Source organism: Montipora foliosa, chromosome 4 (genome assembly GCF_036669935.1).
Source record: "Montipora foliosa isolate CH-2021 chromosome 4, ASM3666993v2, whole genome shotgun sequence".
Lineage (NCBI taxonomy): Eukaryota > Metazoa > Cnidaria > Anthozoa > Scleractinia > Acroporidae > Montipora > Montipora foliosa.
The window spans coordinates 5820170-5842669 of NC_090872.1; the positions used below are offsets into that span (position 1 = coordinate 5820170).

Consider the following 22500-nt stretch of genomic DNA (forward strand, 5'->3'; position numbering starts at 1 on the left):
AAGTGTCACAAATGGTTATCACTTGAGGCTATGTAGTCCTGAGGTGTGGTATTGTATCGATACTGCCCTCAAGGAGTGACGAACGTCGTAAGGTGCCGGTCTTCTGGCTGGAGTGGGACACTGTGGTATCCATTCCAGCAGTTGAAGACCTTCTTCTTTGTGTTACTTGGTACAGAGTGTGCTTTGTGAAAGGGGCTTTGTTGTGAGTCTTGCGTGCGGCGTGACAGTTTAGTGCTTGGAATTCCACAGTACAGCAGGCCACAACTTTATCAGTAACTCTAGTTCACTGTCACTTGTTACCCTCGCAAAATAAGGACGTTTACCTTTTTTACCTTTACACATTAGCCAACACGTTAACTGACAGTTGGTTGAGTGTCGGTCAACATTGTTTGTTGATTATCTGTTGGTTGATGTGTAGACCAATGAGTTTCACAAATTGGATTGGTTACCTTTACCAAATAACTACCAATGAGAATGTGGGAAAGAGGTTGTATACTTTGTCGATCCATATATTACCGAACCCTACCATTGTACATTGCATTGACTGTGTCTCCCAGTTGCCATGGCTTACTATAAAATAGTAGTTATTTAACACATTCTCACGCTATAGTGATATTCACTGTTTATAAACAATTCTTTTGATATTTAAATTTTGCCAACCACAGAACAAAAGAACCTTTGTTTCGACAGCCAATAGGTATCTAGTTGGCACATTAATGACAACGGGTCATATACCATGGAACTTATTCCACTTGCCACTTTTAGTTTCTTAGTATACACACTGACATAAAGGCTGGTGAGAAAAAACAATAAATATGAGTGACTTGTAGGCTATTCCATGTTATTATACGGACGGGAGTGTTTTCTAGGGAACAGAAAGCACTCGTAGAATTAATTTGAGCACTACATATGGGAACAGAGTGGCGTATTTTTCGTATTTAACACAATTAAGTGGTGATATTGAGAAAGGAGGTAACAATTTCTTCTTCTTCTTCTCGCCTTTTTTAAAATTTGTATTAATACCCAGTATTTGTATTAAAGCCTTCTTTTCAATCTCTACGATGTTGCTATATTTATTGTTCATATAATAAAAAGAGAATTACAAGCCATCTATAATATTTGGTAGCTTTTGATCTCCAACGACTTTCTTGATAATTATTCTTGCAACTCCTTCTCACTTGCAGATCATTATCATTCATTGAAGATTACATACAGGAGCAGGTCTTACCGCATTATGGCAATACTCACACAACAACAACTGTTACATCACTACAAACTACTTTGTATCGTCATGAAGCCAGGTCAGCTTAGAGCGATTTTCAGTTGAGTGTCGAAAGTAATTAGCGAATTACTTTGGTTTTGCATTACTTCACTCAGTGATTGGTTCAAAGTTCTCGCACCGCTTTTTCAACCAATCAGAAGTAAAAACCAAAACCAATTGTGCCTCATGCGTGCATTTTCCCGTGCTTTGGGTCGGTTGTGTGTAATTACTTTGAGTGTTGATTGGTTTACGGGATTGTCTCCATCCTTTTTGATTGGCCAAAGTAATTACTTTGGTTTTGGTTTTACAACACTCACTTTCCAGTCAAAGTTGGTTTGGAATCTTATTTTTCGATGTTGCCTCCTCCTTAGATGCATTTCCTAAAATGCTGAAAAACACTTAACATAGATTTGTACTATTTTGAGATTCAAGTGGAGCAATGATCCTTGCAGTTATGAAATAAATACAATTTTAACTATTGCATACAGAAGCCTGAAAAATTCAGGAATTCAACGAGGTTTGCCCACGTGACCTTGTAATACTGGTGTGACCCTCTGTCTAAACAACTGACCTATGAAGCCACTAATGTTGGGAGCTGGTCATTCATGGGTTCCAGTGTTCCATGATGAATGAATCAATGAGTGAAATGATATATGAAATAATGTATCGAACTGCGGTTATGAAATCAAGTGGAGCTATGATCCTCGCTGTTATGAAGCCAATTTTAACAATTGCATGGAGAAGCCTGAAAAATTCAGGAATTCAACAGGGGTTGAACCTGTGACCTCACGATGCCAGTGGGACGCTCTAACCACCTGAGCTATGAAGCCACTGATGTTGGGAGCTGATGTGGTTTCCAATGGGCTGATCATGTGTGGCTTCATAACTCAGTTGGTTAGAGCGTTGCACTGGCATTGCGAGGTCATAGGATCAAACCCCGTTGAATTCCTGAATTTTTCAGGCTTCTCTAGTATGCAATGATTGTTATTAATTAAAATTGTGTTCATAACTGCATGGATCATAGCTCCTCTCATGTGGTTTCATATCCGCAGTTCAATATATGATTCATTTCGTAATAAAATTTTATATCATTTTGTTCATTGATTCATTCATCACTGGAACATTGGAACCCACAAATGACCAACTCCCAACATCAGTGGCTTCAATAGCTCAGTTGGCTAAAGAATCGCACCAGCATTCATTTCACTGGCCTTCAGCCAACCCTTTCACCCCAAAGATTGATGCTTAAAGATTTACACTTAGTGATTTTGCTCATTGCTCCTGCACCCCTTGGGAAACAAAGGGTTAATGCTTCCAACTGATTGACTGGTTTATTGTGAAATTGATCATTTCCTTTAAATACCATTTTACTGATACCATATTGATACTTTTGGGTTATTCAAGGGACATCATCAGAAATGCGGTGAATGCAAGTGAACATGATTCTGTAATATTTGTGGGAAATGGTGCCACGGGAGCTGTTCACAAGTTAATTCATGCCCTTGATTTGAAGAAACCTCCGGTAACTAGTGCTAATGCTGTAACTCCAACTTTATTATTTTGTAAATTGTACACTATTAGCAGAAACCCATAAGGGTTGAAATGTGTAACGGCCCCTTGTGTGCTTGGAAACAAGCTTCTGAATATTCAATTTGCTAAGTACCATATTTGGAACAACAAGAGCAAGGGGTTTCCAAATATGGTACTTAGCACTGAAACATTCAACCAATCAGTTCGTACTGAATGAATATTCGGAAGCTGTGAACATGCGTTACACGTTTCAACCCTTATGGGTTTCTGCTATTAGTCAATTAACAATTAATTAGCATTAAATCATTGACTGTTCTTTGAACAAGGGTTAGGGACAGAGAGGGTTTCCTCTGCCTGTTCAGGATCAAAGGTTGCTGTAATTAAAAGTTATTATTAAAATTTTTATTTTAATTTGATATTATTTTCCTCAAACTTGGAATCAAAGTGAAATATAATTAAGGAAGTCCTATTCCTATTCAAAGTCCTAAACTGGCAGAGGCATGTTTCTTGCATTGCTCATCTGCCATTTCTGAATTAAATACAAGAAACAAGCATGACTCAAGACAAGCATGGCAGTCGTGTGAGGATTTAACCCATTGATTCCCAGGGGTTCCCCATTGACGAGTAAAATCGTCTGGCGTTAGACAGAGTAAAATACTAAGTCTGGCCGGTTTAGGCCGGTTTGGACGTCAAAGGGTTAAACAATACCAGTAATAATTAGTATTTAATTTTGCTCGTTAAATTAAGGTTTTAATTACAAGATTGCTTATTATGACATGTTAATGGTGCCATGAGAAGTAGATCAACTTCCTTTTTTTGTGGAAAACATGTAGTTTATATTTAATTTAAGGTATTTTGGATTATTTTGCAGCTTGATATATTATTTCAAGCACAAAACTAGTACTACTACTGTAAGCTTTAGGCATGCCACAGTCAGGTCAATGAATGGCAGTAGCATAAAAAAGGCCAAATCAAAGCATCTCACCAGCTGTTTTTTCTGTTATCAGGTTGTGTTTGTTGGACCATTTGAGCATCATTCAAATCTTCTTCCTTGGAAAGAACTTGAAGCAGAGGTATATCTTGGACAAATATAATTGTTACTGTCAAGTAATAATTATTGTTTTCTTTCCTTTTGTTTAAATTGTTTCATCATCTTTTTATATCAGATTATGATTGGTTTATTGAATTAATAATAATTAATTAACTCCAGTCTATTGTAATTTAAATGAGGCTAAATATAATTTAGAAAAAGTTAAAACCAAGCCAATGCAGTGGTTTTGCCTGGCATATTTGGGGGGACTCCAGGGAGGTTTGCAGGGGCATTGCCATGTGCTTTGGTTCAAGTTGCTTTTTGGCTTGCTTTCCTCTTTTCCGTCCCTCCCTCCCTCCCATAATTATTTTTGGGCAAGTATACATTCCAGTCACACTGGTTTTCTCAGGGGTGCCTGGGAGGTGGACTGTGACTGTTGCCCTGATAACGTCTTTGCTGCTGAGGAGAGTGCTGCCTCCTCTCTTGCTACTTTTATGGCACCTACTCTCCATTATTAAAAATTAATTGTCGTAATGTTTTAAAGGCAAATACTCAATGTTTCTCTGAACTAATTTGAGCATGGTCTGAAGTGTCAGACAAGTGCTTCCCCATACAATTGGCTGTGGCAAGCAAAACAAGTGTGTTTTGCAGGTGCAAGCAAATGAATGCATAATTTTACAAGGTAAAAGTGAAGAGCAGCTCCCTAAAAAAACCTGTCGGGCAACTGTCAGCCAACCATTGTTTGTTTGGACATTGAGTGATATGGGTCTATTAACTGTCATTGACCTAAAGAATGGGCCTTGCACATGATGTCATGGACTTCCAAATTAATTAACAATTATTCCATGAGTGCGCGTTGGATATGAGATGGTAAATAGCCAACGAGGCGCGTAGTGCCGAGTTGGCTATAACCAGTCTCATATCCAACAAGCGCGAATGGAATGATTGTTTTATTAAATTCCTTTAAACTCCAAAATTTACGAAAGTACGAAATGCGTGCGAAAAAAGCGAGCAAATCATCGGAGCGAAATCGAAAAAACTTGATGAGAACCGATGCGATGCCGTGTAACACCTTGTGGTCAGACAAAAACATTTCTTACCTTTTCGCGTACTTCTAAACGTCAGAATTTAACCCAGCTGTCCAGAAAAACTTTTTTTTTGCTTTCTTCAGAGACAAATTTCGCTTTCCGGCGAAAAAACTTTTAGCTTGGCAACACTTAGATCAATAATTTACCAAATAAGGTCAAACTAAGGTATATGAGCTGATAACCGAGATTGAGTGAACCAATCAGAGCACGAGAATTGCATTATTCGAGGTTGAGAATTTAACAATTATTGGTATACCATCAGACAATCTTCTGTAAAATTGGAGTCTAGTTTTGTTCCAATGCACTTCTTTTCTTGTGGTTAGCCAACCAAATTTATGGCTGCCCATCACTAGTGGGAAATTTGCTCTTTACTGCATTTTACTTGGCTATCACCCTAAAAAAAATTGATAAATTTTACATTCTAAAGGTTGTATGGATCAAGCAAGATTCACGTGGATTGGTTGACTTAGCTGATTTGGAATTGAAACTTGAGGTTTGTTCGTAGTACAGCCCAAACAGGTGAACTCATTGAGAATCCCCTGCAGTTACATGACTGTATACTTATATCAAGTATTATTGATATTGCAAAGCTGCTGCAGTCATTGGTAAAAGTCTTGAGGAGCCCGGTGTAGAGATGGTCACGGGCAAACATTTTGACAGTAGTTTTGTTGTTTAGTAATAATAATTAATATGTAACTGTTATTGTTTTGTTGCAGTATTATTTTCATTGCATAATTACCTATACCTTTATTTCATATATATTAATTTTTCCTCCATTCATCACGTTACAGTATAATTATTAGAATCTAACAAAGAAGAGAAACAAGAATGGAGAAGGGCACAATATTATAATTATAATAAAGACTACATGTAGAAGAGGCCCTTGAAATAACTTCTATTAATGTATCATTTTTCCAGCACAAAGACGTGAACACACGCATAAGTACACACACACCCACACACACCACGACTGCAATCCACTACATTCAATAATATTATGTTGTTAAGTGCCTTTTTAAAAAGAAGTTTAAATGAAATTATACTACCAACAGAAAGCTGGAGGTCATTACAATAGTATTTACCAACAATGGTGGGACAAAACTTCCTTATATTAATTCTAAAGTGAGGACAATAATAATGTTTGGTAGATGCACTTCGTGTAGAATATATACCTACATGTAGTATACCTATGGGGGGTTCAAATTTTTTCTCAGTTAAAAATTTTTCAAACCAGTTTAATTTTGATTATTCTTTGTCCAATATTACTGGTAACAAATGGTAATCTGAAACAAAGGAAAATGAAAATTGAAGTAGCATAAAAAAATTGAACTGCAGCGTACATGTACCTACCTATTGCATTAACCTTTACCTATTAATTTCATTGCATTACGAAACCCTATGATCTCACTTTCAACCAAAGGAATGCATGGTTTTCAATAATTCAATTTCAATAATAATGGTAATAAGTTTATGAATTATTAGGTGTCAAGTTTGATTACCTTTCTAGGTCCATGACAACATTGCGGAAAAGGAATAAAATACAGTGTATAATTTAACCTTTTGTATCATCATAATTATAGCTCAATTCTTCGAAAGGAAAGCAGCTGATTGGGTGTTTTTCTGTGGCATCAAATGTGACTGGGATTTTAACAGAAACCAACGCTGTCACTGCTTGTTTGCACAGACATGGTGCATTAGCTTTTTGGGATTATGCCACTGCAGGTAATGTTTTGAGCCAAATCAATTTGAACAGTGTTAGGCAATGTCTGATGTACATGTAATGCAAAGTTGACACCAAGTACATGTAGTAAACTGGACTCTGAAAAAATTCCACTCATGGATTGTCCAGGAATGCAAACTCGTAATTAGACGCATGACCAATTTTGATATCAAGCACATGGTGTTCCTTTAATTCTAAGCATTTGCTGTAGACCTATTTTTAGCAATAAGAGAAGTGTAAGGGTTGGCATTATTTTTTGGTCGGGGTAAATGCAGCTGTTTCTCTTTACAAAATAATGTACTTGAGGACCAGAGATTAGCGGACACTTTTTGATGTTAATTGTCTGTATTCCCAGACACAAGAGATGTTGAAGTTACATGTAGGGAGAAGAGCCAGGGGACATCAATTTTTGTGACGCTTATTGAAATTGGCGTGCATCAAATTACATGCATTTCTGAACGTATCTGAGAAGATTTGCACCAGGTGCCTGTATTTTGAAATGCGAGATGCATTTACTTGGGAAACTTTAGCATCAAATTTTATAGCATTAGCTCTTGCGGCTAGATTTATAATGGTGCAGCTGAGCTGAGCTGAGCTGAGCTGAGCAGAGCAGTACCGGTAGTACTTTTCTCTGTGAAATTTGCTAATGCTTGAGACATCAGCTTTTTTTATAGTGCAGCTCCACGCCGGCCTTGGTAAGAAATTTGGTATTGGCCACCCTTGCATGTATGCCAATGTGACCAGTATCATGTGACTGTTTCATGGGCTCAAGTTTAGAGAATCGATACTTGTATACACTTACTTGTCTCCAGCTAGTTTACAGCATACGTCTTTGATATTGGACACCAGTATTATGGTCAATTGACACCTGTCAAAACAAGGTATCCACTGACCAGTATCACATGACCATATCGTGGGCTCAAGATTAGAGCTTATCAAGGTCAGCTGTTGTTTTGAAGTTGACCGCCGACGAGACACTGGGTTTCAATTAGATTGCAGAGTCAAGCCAGGTTAACATATCATAAGAATAAAAAACCTGGGAGCTCTGCTTTTAGGCTTGGCTAAATCTACATATTACAATTTTCCTGCAATGGTTAATCTACTCTTATTTGTCACAACCAAAATAATTTCCATTTTCCTCTTGACCAACATGCAACACCACACGTTCATTAGAAACTAACCCCATTTGATAAGTTACTGTATTTGATGGGTAAATACCAGAGACAACATTCATGTAGAAGCAAAACATCTTGTCCCTGTATCCACTTTGCTTCTCTTGACGAGCTTGAGGGCCACAAGTTTATTTGCTTCTGCTATTACGTGCTGATCACCCTCATGAAATAAAGACTTTACTTACTTACTTAGGAGCTTGAGTTTGACCACCACCATTTTTGCAGCATTTTAAAACAAGCAGCTCTGTGTATTTTTGCAGGTCCATATGTGGAAATCAATATGAATCCATTTGTGACAAGGTAATGACAGAGAGTGTGCTTTAAAAAATAATTTGATATGGAGATGTGAAAAGCATTAATTTTTATCTTCCTTTTTTTATGTTCTGATATACACTTTATGTATGGTCCCAAGTGAAACAGATAGTTTTGTTTTCCCAAGTGTCCTACAGGACTCTCTTGACTCTTGTGTGAAAGTCTAGGTAATAGTTATTACATTGTTAAAAATTATGACTAGAAAAGTTACAAGCAAGTACTACTGTGAACTCGAGATAAATTAATACATGACATTTGTATTTACTAACAATAGCAACTGCTATTGAATATTTAGTTTTCGTTTATCGATTTTAGTCTGTCTAACATCAGACAAATTTACTTGGCAATGGAGTCTGACAATTCCAGGGATGCCAACCTCTGGAGATCTAAAATCTGGAGATATTTTCCATCTGGTCTCCCCACCCCCCCCCCCCCCCCCCCCACTTCTCTCCCAGCAGTCCGTCAGAATACAAGAATAATCTATTTTGAACAGGAAATTTGCGGGAAAACAGAGCACTTATGTCGATAATTTTTATTGGTTAAACGGAAAAATATGATCAATCAATCATTTATATGGCTGTAATAACAAACAGAGCTTTGTTTTGTTCAGAGATGAAGAAATGCATCAACAAACAATGAAACGAGTTTGAAAAAATCCATTTTTTTCAACTTGGGGATACAATTTGAGCCTCCACTGGAGCAAAGTCTCCAGAGTCGGTTTTATATGGGAGATTTGATGACCCGTACGGGAGACCGGGACATTCGTTTCGTATCCGGGAGACTCCCGGATAATGCGGGAGAGTTGGCATGTATGCAATTCAGGGCTGAAGGATGAACAACATTCTACATCTACTCAAAAACTGTGTTGGACTGTCTTCTTTAAGCAGGGGTTTCATTAGAAGCTGGTTACATTGAGTATACTGCCCTCTATGTTGTCAGGAATTTGCCTCTCGCCACCGCTACTCTGCCTTGATTATCACTCAAACCCTTATAAATGACCAGAGGGACTGCCGCTTACTCTGACTAGCCCAGGCATCTACTTCAAAAGATATTGAAATCCCTGTTAAGGCTTGTTCAATTTGAGAACTCTCCAAATGTTGTGATAACTGGTACAGAGGTATTGTGCGAGAAACTCACCTTTTTGTTTAAAACACTCCACAAAGTGTATTCTTGAGGAAAGACTGAATAGTAAGTTGTCTTTGGGGATTTGAAATATGTACAAGTTTCTATTCAGCTATTAAGAACTTTCATCCAGGTTTGTACTATGTATTATGCCTCTTTTTCTTTTGTTTTGATTTTGCACTTCTTAGTCATATGCACTTGCTCGTTGTATAGCAAACTTAATTGAGTATGTACAGAGTTCATTATTTAGGATTTGCTGTCATCGTGTCAGAATCAAGTAATAAATTAATTTATTTATTAGTCAACAAAATTATTTTGAATTTAGAAAAATAATATACCTCTTACTAACCTACTGTAAGTTATGGACCAAGTTTTTTTCCGTTGATTTATGCACGGACCAAATTTGAAATTTTGATAAAACATTCTCTAGCAAGTTTTTTCTGTCAGTTATGTTACATTAACTTGTAAAACCGTTGAATCTTGCAAGAAACTGTAATCATTTCAAAAAGCCAAGAAGATTTATTTGTTTTGGGTTTTGGCATGGCAATCTTTGTGGCAGTAGAACATTGTAATTATCTTCAACTAGTTTCCGGTTTGCCTGATTACCTCAAAGATATATTAAATATCTTACTAACATCGCTTTCTCTGTCCTTACTGAAAGTTACGGATCCTTGTTTTGTCCTGTTGATTTGTGGCCCACACGCTTTGTGCTTGTGCCATAAATCAATGAAAACAAAAAGGTTGATAACTTACAGTACAGACCTCGAACTTGGTTAGCAAGAGGTATTTAATAAGAAATGCATTTGCTGGGATTTAATTGCAGATGTATTTATTATTTTTGTTTGAGGTAGTGATGAACAGAGCTTGGTCTACAAGGATGCAATTTTTATTTCAACACACAAATTTGTGGGTGGAGTTCAAACACCAGGTATTAAAACTGTCTTCGAATAACTTTTATTAATTTTAGCTTTCATTTTAGAGGGCAATTTATTATAGGACACAACTTTCTTAACAAAATTCTTCCTCTTTTCTGCAGGTATCCTCATAGCCAAGAAAAACCTGTTTAAGAATCCTGTTCCATCAGGTTGTGGTGGAGGCTCTGTGTTCTTTGTATGTACATGTAATGCACACTTGACGTGAGATGGTATCTTTTTAGTATAAGTTTGGCGTGGTTTCCTCCTTCCTACTGAAATAAGGTCATAACTTTGTTCAGAAACGCAAAAATATGACTATTTTTACCTGGTGTAACTATGCTGGGTTAATTTTGGTGAATTGAGAACTTAAAGGGTTCAGACAGGCATTCTCCTTATTGTTCAACTCAAGTTGATGTCTTTCAGAAAGGTGGAAATCATGTGTGAATGTGAGTAAGAGAAACTATCATTTCCTCATATCATCTGTTTCAAAGACACCCTATATTTCTCCAGTTTCAGTGAGTTCACTTGAATATCCAGTGTAGGTTTAGCCTGCGTAGCTGGTGGGATATTTTACCACAGGATCATTTAAACAAATGTGAGAGTGAGTGGCATGTTGAACCCACTTCCCTCGCGGTGAAGCTCCACTTGAAAATCCCCCGCGGCACGTGGCTTCCGCTTTGATGCCAGTTGCCCTCGCACTTGTTTAGATAATCCCACAGCCAGCTATGTATGCCAGTGTTAATCCTTCTCCACTGAACCTTGTTCATGGAGATCTGAAGTTGACAAGAGTACTACAATTTTCAGTTGAGTAAGGCACCTGGAAAGTTTGGTGATTATAAAGGTTTTGACATTGTCAAGGGGGTATCTTTTCCATTTCCAGGGGTAAAGTTCTGTACATGTACATGAATAATAATTGAAAATGTTACGTCATCCAAAAAGGGGCACTAAATGTATCAGCCATTGTTGGGCATCACTTTTTGTCATGACTCTGACATTAGGAGAAGGCATTTTCTAATCTTGGGTATCCTGTTCATTTTTCATTCGTCTGCTTTTTCAGTGCCATCTTGAAGCTGGTCATACTTGCATTGATGCACCATATGCGTAAATTGTTTGTATGGAGTCAACACACTGATTTTTGGGAAGGGACTTTTCTCAGTAATAATTTTTCAGACAATTTCAACAAAATTCAGATTTTGATAGTTTTTGTGATTGTTCCTGTGATAATGTTACTCAATTCCTTTAACTTTCTTCAATCTTTTGGGTTAAGTATTTTACTAGTAACCACAAGTCCTATCAGGGGACTATTTACGTTAAATTGTTTCTTCAGAAATGATGCATGGTTGTTTTGACCATTAAACTTAGTACCTTGAGTTCTTAAATCACACAATTTTTTTGCACCTATCCATACTTATGATTAAGAGTCTAACCAAGGGCAAATATCCTCATATCCTCAAACTTCGGTCCTGTAACAATTTTTCTTTCCTACCTTTCTTCTTTGCTTTTAAGGCGAATCTCAAATGCACTTCAATAATCCGAGATTACTGCTATTTGTGTTAGTTATAGCCCTTGTGTGAAAATTGACCTTAACCCATTGACTCCGGGGGGCTCTCCATTGACGAGTAAAATCTTCTGGCATTAGACAGAGTAAAGTACTAAGTATGGCCGGTTCAGGCCGGCTCGGGAGTCAAATGGTTGAAAAAAGAACAGATTCACTGTGAGAGGCGAGTTAACATTCTGCTTGGAAATAACAGCATGATATATTCTCTCCATCATCCAGATTAATAATCATTGTTTACTTTTATTCAGGTCACAGAAAACTCTCACAGGTACCTCAAAGAGATTGAGATGAGAGAAGAAGCTGGGACCCCAGCAATAGTTGGTGCCATCAGAGCTGGATTGGTATTTCAGCTGAAACAGGTAGAAGATAATTATTTGTGACTTTATTTGCTACAATGGCTTCTACAAGAGCCATATTGCCGCAAAATAATTGGCTTAATAGGCAAAAACCATGGCTCTGCTTTTTTGCTGTTCTCATTTTCAGCTACATTAATTATACCAGTTTGAGCTCCAGACAGGACCGCCCAATGATAACATTTTCAATTTTCCCTCTAAACTTCCATGTCCTTCATTACATGAGAGTTGACTGTGCGCTTGGGCTACACTGCTTTTCCAACTGAGTTATCTGTAGACAGTGCCCAACTGGGAGTTGGTTACTTGTGGGTGCGAATTAGCTGCCATCATCTCCAGCCCTCATGTATTTTGATTTCCACAGCTCAAATAAGAAATTACATGAACATTCATACCTAATTTTCTCTATTACTCATTTGTTCGTGAACCTCTTCTAGGATAATTATTATAATTCAAACTCACCAGTGAGCAGCTCCCGGTTGGTCTAAAACCTATTGGTAAACCAGTGCTGCACAATCACATGGTCATGGGTTTGGGCCCCATTCAAACCTGTTTTTTCAGGCTTAATTTCATCCCAACTTCTTAAAGTCGCTAGGATGCTTATTTTTTCTGTTTTTTAAATGTACCGTAGTTATTTATAAGCAAAGTTAACTTGGAAAGGTCTGTTGGTCAGCGGCTATTGACATTGCACATGTACTGTTGCTTTTGTTTGCATTTGTGCTTGTTTTTTGCTCGGGGTTTTATCTCCATTTGCTTTCGCTTTTTCCCCACCCACCCTCTCATGAGGACAAGAATTTGTGAGTACATGTACAAGACAGTGTGATGAGTGTGGAGGTTGACCTCCGGCTAGGTTTCCATGGTTACCGCTTGCCAATTGACCCTCTTTGCCAATCGCTGCATTTGCTGTATGGCATCTACCCTTCATTCATGTATTGACAAGTTAACTTTTCTCTGTAATGTCTGGAGTGTAGTACTTCAAAAAATTTCCCCTTTCAGTTTAGTGGGTCTTAACACAAAGAAATTTTGGCAGAGCAAGTTGGGCCCTGGTAACTAATGACCTCGAGGAAGTAACTTGATCGCATCTCTAAGAATTAGAAGTCTTATTGTTGTAGAAATGTCGGACGATAGGTACCCTTCGGATGCTGTGAATGTATTGACGATTCAGAAGGGAATTGCATTTCTTGACTTCTTTGACGTCATTAGTTACCAGGACCCAACTGGCTTGGCCAAAATGCGTGGATACACTACAAGGGAAAAACTTTTGAAGTACTACACTCCAGACACTATTTAAGAAATAGAAAACATGTACCGTGTTTCTATCGAGTTATAAAAACATCGAGTGAAAGTTTGGGAGAACTGGAAATGCTGTGGGAACACGAGCTGCAGGCAAACTTTCACTCGATGTTTCTATAACTCGATAGAAACACGGAGTACATGTTTTCTATTTCTTTTAGAAAACAACGCGAGGAAGAAAAGGAAAGCAACTTGTTAACTCTAATTATCAAAATGTAAATTCTCTTTGCTCGCGCCATCACTACGTCAACAGCTCGGGCTAGTTCTGTGTCTCCATAGAGTTATAGAAACACGATTTTTAACCAATCAGCGCACATATTTTCTTAGGACTGTTTCTAAAAATATTTAAATGAAAAGTTAAAAAATGGGGAAAAATAAGCGTCATAGGGACTTAAAATTGCTGCTTAACTGCAATAATCTCCAACTCTCATGTATTTCAATCTGCAATCAATTTCTGCATTCAAATATACAGTATGAATATCTTGTACATTCTGTATCATTCATGTCACTTCCATTGTAGTTTGATACCTGGATAACTGCCATTCAATTTCATCCTGAAATCATCTTTTAAATAATCAATAACTAAAGGATTAAAATGATACAAAGGAATATTTTCAGAGGACATTCCAGTAGCTGTCATCGTAATCATACTTGCGTTGTTCTTGTACCATCCTTTTGTTGTTGTTCTTACTTTGGTTCATTGTCTTCTTAACTTGTTCTATGTGAAGAGCATAAATTATAAGCATTGGTGGAAAAAGAAATGATGGTTCACACTGTGTGAAACGTTAGATTGCCTTGCTCACTTCCTCAATTATTTCTTGTTTACTAATGCTCTTGATGATAAGAAGGAATTACATAACTTTTACACTGGGTAAAACTGAAATTGAAAAATACATATCTGTGACTAAAATCACTGGCATTACCTTTAAAAGAAATGACTTTGTTGTTAAACTTATGATGCAATGAATTGTACAGTGTAAGTTGCAACTTTTGTGGTATTTGAAAAGAAACAAAGTTATGAAAAAAAGAAGTTATTTAAGTCAGTTATATTTAAGCTTTTGTAGAAGATTATGTAGGTGGAATAAAAAACAAAAAACCGGGAAATTAAAAAATAATATTTAAAAAGAAAGCTTGTCTAACTCTGTGGTAAATGAATGAATATTAATTTTAATTATTGACATTCTCAAAAGTTGTTGAAAATATGAAGCATTAAATTTTTTAGATTGAACTTGATCCTTTTTTGTCAGGAAATTGGAGCAGCCTCCATCATGGCTAAAGAAAAGGATTTATGCAGGTTAGCTGATACGCCTTTCAGAACCTCCTATAGTCACTTCAAATGTGAGATTGCGATAATTTGTAAATTCAGAATCATGATTGTGTTTCTCTAATTGGGCCAGTTTGGTGAAGGAGCAATACTTTAAACGTTTTCATTTGAGAGTGGTCAGATTATCAACTTCTGGCCACTGTGTACTCATAACAATCTTTAAAAAGATTATTCATTGTATTGGTTGAGGATTATAATCACAAAAATTTAAAATTAAATTAGTTGATAAAGGTTGAAGTGTCTTTGCGAAAAAATATAAGGCTGATGCTCAAGCTTTGGCCTTTTGTTACTTACACTAGCCATTCAATCTTTTCACAGAGGCAATTCCACTTTTGAATGAAAGAAATGCATATTTGAACTGCGAGTTATAGATCGAAGATGCAAGTGATCCTCGCACATATCTGGACAATTTAATAAATTTTCTCTTATAAACATCAGAAGAATTGCACTGGCATTTCAGAAGTCATGGGTTCGAATCCCGTTGAAGCAGCAGTTAGCTACCTGAATTGTTCATGTGTCTGTACAGTGTACGAGAGAATTGCTTAAATTGTTCATATACATGTGATGTGGCCGGTGGCTCAGTCTGTTGAGCACCGGGCTGCCATGCGGGAGGTCGTGAGTTTGACTCCGGCCGGACCAACACTCAGGGTCTTAAAATAACTGAGGAGAAAGTGCTGCCTTTGTAATTACATCTGCTAATAGTTAATGGATGATAAACCGTAGGCCTAATAAACCATAGGCCTTCAATATTCATAAGCCTTTGGGACTTACAAGAACCCACACACTATTCGCAAATAGTAAGACATCGCGTCCCGGGTGTTATGGTCTGTCCTCTGTGGTATATCATGGTTTGGAGAGTAAATGCTCAGAGATACTACCAACGTCAAGCTACTCTAAAATCTGAGGGTAAAGAAAGATATGATAATTATGATATCAGAAACCCATAAGGGTTGAAACGTGTAACGGCCCTTTGTGTGCTAAGAAACAAGCTTCTGAATATTCAGTTTGCTAAGTACCATATTTGGAACAACAAGAGCGAGGGGTTTCCATATATGGTACTTAGCACTGAAACATTCAACCAATCAGTTTGCACTGAATATTCGGAAGCTGTGAACGCGCGTTACACGTTTCAACCCATATGGGTTTCTGATGATATATATGTATTATAGGATCACTTCTATCTTCTGCCAATTCGACTTTTGGCAACTCGATCAATTGAACCAAATTTTTGGGCTCTTTCTCTCTCACCGACGCAGCACCAGAGTTTCTTTAGAAGCTAATCCCTTCATTCATTTGAAGATTATAACTACTGTGCCACAAGTCCAATTACTTTAATTTCAAGGAACAGGCCCTAGTTGTTCAAAGGATGAGTAGTGCACTATCCATTGGATGGCGCAGTTGGTTTTCACTATGACTTATCCACTGGATAGTGATTTATCCAGCGGATAGGGGACTAGCTTGCGAAAATAATAAAAGAGATAATAATTTTGTGTATTTGAAAATGATGACTTAGACAACCTCAGGAAACAAAATTGAGAGCTTGGTCCTCTTGTTTGGAGCTCTTGGAGCTGTTCTGTACAAGCCTTTGGCTTCCTAAGGTCTCCTCACCACTTGCTGTTTTTGGTATTGTAATCAGTAGTTTGACTTGATGTTGTAGTATATGTCAAAAGGCTGTTAATTATGTAGAATTTGTAATACCTTATGTGGTAATTACTGGGTTGCCTATGGCAAACCCAGTCGAGGTCTGCGTTTAGTTTGTTTGTTTTCTTTTTTTTCTTTTTTTTTGTTTTTGTTTTTTTTTTTCCGTGTCGGTAAAAGTCTTGCCTGTCACTCCCCTGTTAAGTGGTGTCTTTGTGCATAGAGCCTTCTGCGCGTATTTTCTTAGGATCGAGAGGGTAGTGGAACTGCGTAGATTTCTCTGGTGGACACAGTAGAATCATTAACTTAGCCTGCAATGGCGTCGAAAGTCATGTAACGCGAATGGCGTTTTAGTGGATCCTTAAACAAAATATACCCTTATGGAGCTCAATAATGGAAAGTCAGCAGGAAGGGTTCACAGGCCTGTTGGAAGCGTGCTTGAGTTTCAACAAACTGAGCCCCAAAATCAGTGAAAACTTGTGACGTAGATGGATAATAAAGTAGCTGCTATTTCCAAAATGATGGAATTACCTGGTGATAAATCACGTCGTACGCGTCTTGGAGAGTAAATTTTGACTTTGCATAAACAAGAGTTGGGCGATTGTGATCTTTGTTTTGACTTCGCTCATTTCATTTCAAACTTTATAACACTTGACAGAAAAAGAAACTTACAAAAACCCGGTATCTTGCCATCATTTGACACAGATGCTTCACTGTTTGGCGAGTAAACATGCCAGGGTAACTTAATCACGGCGCCCGCTGAATTCCGGCCATGTCACTTTCGATTTTGCAATTTACTTAAACGTAGCAAAAATCTCCCAAAATGTTTGTCGCTGATCGTAACTTTTTATATTCTATATTCACGGTTCAAAATTAATGTTGTTTTCATGTCGTAAATATTTTATTCTCGATCGACAGTCCCGGAAACTTCCTTCTGCTCTTTGCAAAAACTGTGTATCAATAGTTATTTGCTTTTTCATCAATATTTGTTTTGCATAAAGCAAGCTAACAAAATCTGTACCTTGCTGAGTTCGCATTTGTTAGCGTTAATAGTATTTTCGGTCAGATGCTTCTGTTTTTATGAGGGGTTTATTGTTGTGGTCTCCCATCCTAACACTAACCCCACGGAACAGGGCTTGACTTCAGTGAAATTTAGTATTACAAAGCTGTCAGATGCTCAGAGGGCACACTTGTGGTGAAACGAAGTTGTGAGGGAACTTGAAAATTATCAACATGTGAGCCCAGAAGCCAATGTTTCTCGCTTCTCTTTTATTTGTTATTCTTCAGAGACTGGAATGCTGTATTTCAATACCACACAATTCAGTGCCTTCTGATTTTCTGTAGCATGTACCACAGGCAACCCAGTGTATGCTTCACGGAAGCATCTCGTTTCTGTATAAATGTTTTTCTCATTATATATGAGGTAAACAAACTTAAACCTAAGCCTAATCATTGACAAGTACATGTACATTTCTCATTATTTGTTTACCGCCATTAACATTATTCATTTCCTTAATATAATTATACACTTGCATCAACTTGTTAATGACAGCTATTTTTGTTAAAACAGGAGAGCCTTGACCTTGTGGGACAACGTTCACGACCTTGTTATTCTGGGCAACACAGCAGTCTCCAGGCTTCCTATCTTTTCATTTGTAATTCGGCACCCGATCTCTGGGGTGCTCTTACATCACAACTATGTATGTGCCTTGCTCAATGACCTGTTTGGAATACAGGCCCGTGGAGGCTGTGCGTGTGCAGGACCCTATGCTCAGGTACCCAGGTTTCTTTTTTCGGTTAAAGTGATTGATCATGAGAGTTAAAACAGGTTTATAATATTGTTTATAATATTGTAAAAATGCTCATCACTTGGTCATTAAAAACTAATTTAGTATATCACTGATCTTCACTTTGTTAGAACCTTTTGGGGATTAATGAGGCACTTGCGAAAGAAATTGAAAATCTCTTATTGGAAGACAGGTTTGTTCAGTTTGTCGAAAACGTTTTGAATTTTTGTTTTTGTCCTAGGCAAATTTTGTCAACTGCGTACGTACTTTTTCTTTTAAACCCCTTTTTTTCAACAGTCGTCTGGACAGAGTTCATCTTCGACGATACAACGAGTATTCTGAACGAGAGATTTTACGGTTAGTGTTTTCGCATGCTACAGGCGATTCTCGCCAAAGACACTCTTTAGACCAGTCTGAGACGGGCGAACTGGCTTTGGGCAAATAAGAATTGTATGGAAGTTTACTGCAAAGTATGTAGGATTTCCTTATCGTGTACCAATCTGCTGGATGATATGAGAATGGTATGGTCTTTTCCGGTGAAGCATTCCCGTATTGGATGGTAGTAGACTTAGATATATTGGGAGCTGTCAGATACGTACCATTCCTATAGTGGAGGCCTGGTGAAGAATCATATGGCATTGGTATGGGACTGAACCATATGATTCCCATACGAGATACAACTGGGGTACGTATGGGGTGCTGCCAAAATACGGAGCAATCCCATAGTGAAATGGAAAAGAACTACAACTGAATTAAACCATTGACACATGGCTTTGATATTGACGGCAATATCCTATATAAAATCCATATATTACTCACAGCAAAGCCATGAATCATGCCAACCCATTTCCATACTTGGAACATATATGGCTCATATCATTAGGGTTTGTGAGGGAAACGAGTTGCTTCCTTGAAACCAGCTTCATGTATGATGCCTCGCTGCTCCTCATTGTTAAGAGCATTTGAGTATACATTCATATAGAAAAAGCGCTATAGAAATGACAAATTCGCTCTTATTTGGTTGCCCAATGTTCTACGGCTTTTTAGAGGCTTTACGCGTTAATCGTTTTCGGTTACGTCACTGTTCACTAAGATCATGTGACCAGTACGGGTTGAACTCGATGAAAAACAGAGTCCTGGGAACTAGGCAACGTGTTAAACTCCAGGCAGGTTAATCAGAAAACAGTTTGCTTCCGGTTGCTTTCCATCGCTCACGGCAAAATATATGTACAGCTGTACGTGACTATCAAAGGCAAAGTGATAGGAAAGACCTTGGTCAGTTCATTTCAAAGAATATCTGGGCCATAATCAATTGAATGTGTAAAGCAAGTCATAGCAGTGCCCTCTATGGGATGGTTCATTTTCACGAAATGTTTGGTCAAAAGTGTCTGTTGTCCGGGATGTTACAGGTTGCTCTTAGTCTTCATTTATTGTTTGCAGGCCAGGCTTTGTGCGTCTTAATCTCCCCTACTTCATGCCTGAAGATGCTGTCGACTTTGTTTTAGAAGCTGTAAAGATGGTGGCGGAACATGGTTGGAAACTTCTACCACAGGTGAAACAATGTCCCTATAAAAGGAAAACTGTTTGTTCCACTCCCCGGATACATCATCTTTCTCGTAAAAGGACTAAAAATTCAGAACGTAACGAAATAAAAACCTTTAAAACAACTCACTCAACTGAAAATTATTTCGGCTGAATCGCTCAACCTTCATCAGTTTGAATACCAGCGAGAGGTTACGTAGTGTCTTAAACTGAAATCAACAAATTAACGCAATTCAAATCAAATGTTGGTTTTTGAGGAGAGGGGAAAACCAGAGTACCCGGAGAAAAACCTCTCGGAGAAGAGAAGAGAACCAACAAACTCAACCCACGTATGACGCCGAGTCTAGGAATCGAACCCGAGCCACATTGGTGGGAGGCGAGTGCTCTCACCAATGCGCCATCCCTGCACCCTAAAGCACGGCATCATAGTTCTTCGGAAGTTCCAACCCCTCGACCCTGTTGAGGGACGGGCAATTGATGAGGAGGCGATAATGATCCGATGCCTACAAGTTTTTTTATTACGTTTTGAGTTTTTAGCCCTTTAATGAGAAAAAATAATGCCCCCATATCAGTCTGGCCTTCCTCTAGGGGGTGGGGGGTGGGGTTAAGGCGAGGAGGCGGCTGACACTTCAGACTACTCCGGAAATGAACCTCATCCTTACTTGGACGATTTAAGCAACAGACCGATTCGGCTAACTCAATGTTGTATCCAAGTCAAATCTCTCAAGGTTAAGAATCTTTGTGTATTGTGAATCGGTCTATTGTCTCTTATAGACAACTGAACAATTCAGATTTCTTCAACGGGATTCGAACCTATGACCTCTGCGATGCCGGTGCAGCGCCTTACCAACTGAGCTATGGAGCCACACAGTTGGGAGCAGGTCAATTTGTTGGGCTCATTTGTTGCCGTGAAAAAAGATTCAATCTTTTGATAGTTGTTGTTTTGTGTCCTTCGTAGTACATGTTCAATCCTGAAACCGGGGAATGGAAACACAGAACCCATCAGGTGACTTAAAGTAAAAACTACAAAATATGACCTGGAGAATGATATGCGGATTCGTGTGATTTTTCTACTGGAAGCCAAGATTCGATGCCTTTTGTTTTAGGGTGAACGAGAAGCTCATGACTTTGAAGCGTTTAACTATGGTTCTAGAGCTGGAGTTTTTTGAGTTTAAATATTTCCTTATTTTGGATGAAGCGTCGTTCGTGCATTTTCCCGCGCATGCAGCTTCGATCGTATTTTTGTCCATATTTGGGCATAAAATTGGTATCCTAAAATCCCCAGCTTTGTTCTAAGGAAAACAGTTGCAAGTTACACACTTCAAAGTCATGTGCTTCTAGGTGAACATGATGTATTGAAAAATTGGGTTACAGTTTTGGTCTATTTGTTTGTGTCCTTGAATTATGTTTTTATTTACCATGAACAAGAATAAATTGGCCAGCATTTCATGCAGTTAAGCCTGGGCTAAGCGTTGCCTCTTTGTGGACTTTTATGCCAACAAATAATTTCAGTTTGTTGTTCTGTTTTTGTTATTGTGGGCTGTGAATACCCCGATTAATCCTAAGCATTGCATAAAGTTGAAATTGAGTGCAAAAAGTTGAAAGTATTATATTGATTGACAAGAAAGTAGCGAAAGCTCAACAAAACAAGTGGCGGACGGGTGAACTATTAGGAAAACAAAGTCAATTTTTGGAATGTATATTATTAATAAGTATAATCACATTATTTGTGTTTAAAAATGGAGAAAGTGTAGTCAGGAGATGTCATAAGTTCTATACCTCGTGCGATGTCGGATAAATCAGTGCGAGTAAATTTTTTTAAAGGTCAACCAAATTCTTGGTTGCCACGGTCAGGGAGAAATCAGGAAAAAACAAAAAAATTTTCAAGGTCAGGGAAAAGTCAGGGAATTTTATTTTTGGGAAACACTTCGCAAGTGTTGATGGAGATAAAATGCATAGAGAATGAAAACGGAGAGAAATGTGAATCAAATGTGATTATTTACCTAATTTAAGGTCAGTGAAAATTGTTTAGATGTCAGGGAAAAGTCAGGGAAATTTTTTGTTACTGAAGATTGGCAACAGGAAATTGTACAAGCCCGTAGGACTACCTCTACATATAGAACCCAGCTTTTTATCAACGAAAAATTGCAATCCTAGGCGAAACCCTAGGTTAACTTTTATGAGGTGCGACTCTGGACTTTCTTTCGTGTGTCTTGTTTCAGGTATTCCGTGATCGCAAATGGCTCAGCGCGATCTCTTACGCAGAAGGACACATGACTTATCCATCATCGCCTTCGATCGGAGAAGAAGTGCCGAGTTCTTTTACAGTAAGAAATGTGTTGTGACTCATTGCCACAACTTTGTTCCAGAGTCCTCTCATGCACTTGGACCGAGGAAAGCGTTTTGTTGGAGACGAACGCCGAAAAGCACGCGCTTGCGCGTTTCGCTTCCATTTGGTTGAGTAAGGGTTTGTGTCTAAAACGGATCTCAAGTGAAGCTATGATCCTTGCAGTTATGAACGCAATTTTAGCACTTGCATAGAGAAGCCTGAAAAATTCAGGACTTCAACGGGGTTTGAACCCGCGACCTATCAATGCCGGTGCGACGCCTCTCAGTAAACAAACTGAGCTGTGAAGTCACTGATGTTGGTAGCTGGTCATTTTGAGGGTTCAAATGTTTCTATTATGAATGAATGAATCAACGAACGAAATTATGTATGAAATGAATCGTATATTGAACCGCGTATATGAAATCAACTGAAGCTATGCTGTGGCGATGCAAAGCTCTTAAAATGATCCTTCTGTTTGTACTGTTTCAGCAATGTCTGCAAAAAGCGGAGGAGTTGTTTGAGAGGGCAAG

General features: G+C 38.2%; 1 protein-coding gene across 2 annotated transcripts in view; it reads left to right on the top strand.

Moving 5' to 3' along the window:
• LOC137999629 (uncharacterized) overlaps positions 1-22500 on the top strand; it is a 35238-nt gene that overhangs the window by 3113 nt on the left and 9625 nt on the right. Inside the window, exons 3-19 of one of the 2 annotated variants that reach the window (XM_068845451.1) lie at positions 1185-1301; positions 2666-2783; positions 3799-3864; positions 5337-5402; positions 6490-6631; positions 8062-8101; positions 10087-10163; positions 10272-10345; positions 11956-12066; positions 14598-14644; positions 17883-18087; positions 18231-18292; positions 18397-18456; positions 19540-19651; positions 20600-20647; positions 21864-21968; positions 22460-22500. The exon at positions 22460-22500 is cut by the window's right edge and continues 10 nt beyond it. In XM_068845451.1, coding sequence (XP_068701552.1) covers positions 1185-1301; positions 2666-2783; positions 3799-3864; positions 5337-5402; positions 6490-6631; positions 8062-8101; positions 10087-10163; positions 10272-10345; positions 11956-12066; positions 14598-14644; positions 17883-18087; positions 18231-18292; positions 18397-18456; positions 19540-19651; positions 20600-20647; positions 21864-21968; positions 22460-22500 — 1491 coding nt within the window. The remainder of the gene's footprint in view (positions 1-1184; positions 1302-2665; positions 2784-3798; positions 3865-5336; positions 5403-6489; positions 6632-8061; positions 8102-10086; positions 10164-10271; positions 10346-11955; positions 12067-14597; positions 14645-17882; positions 18088-18230; positions 18293-18396; positions 18457-19539; positions 19652-20599; positions 20648-21863; positions 21969-22459) is intronic. The other variant, XM_068845452.1, reaches the window with a different exon arrangement.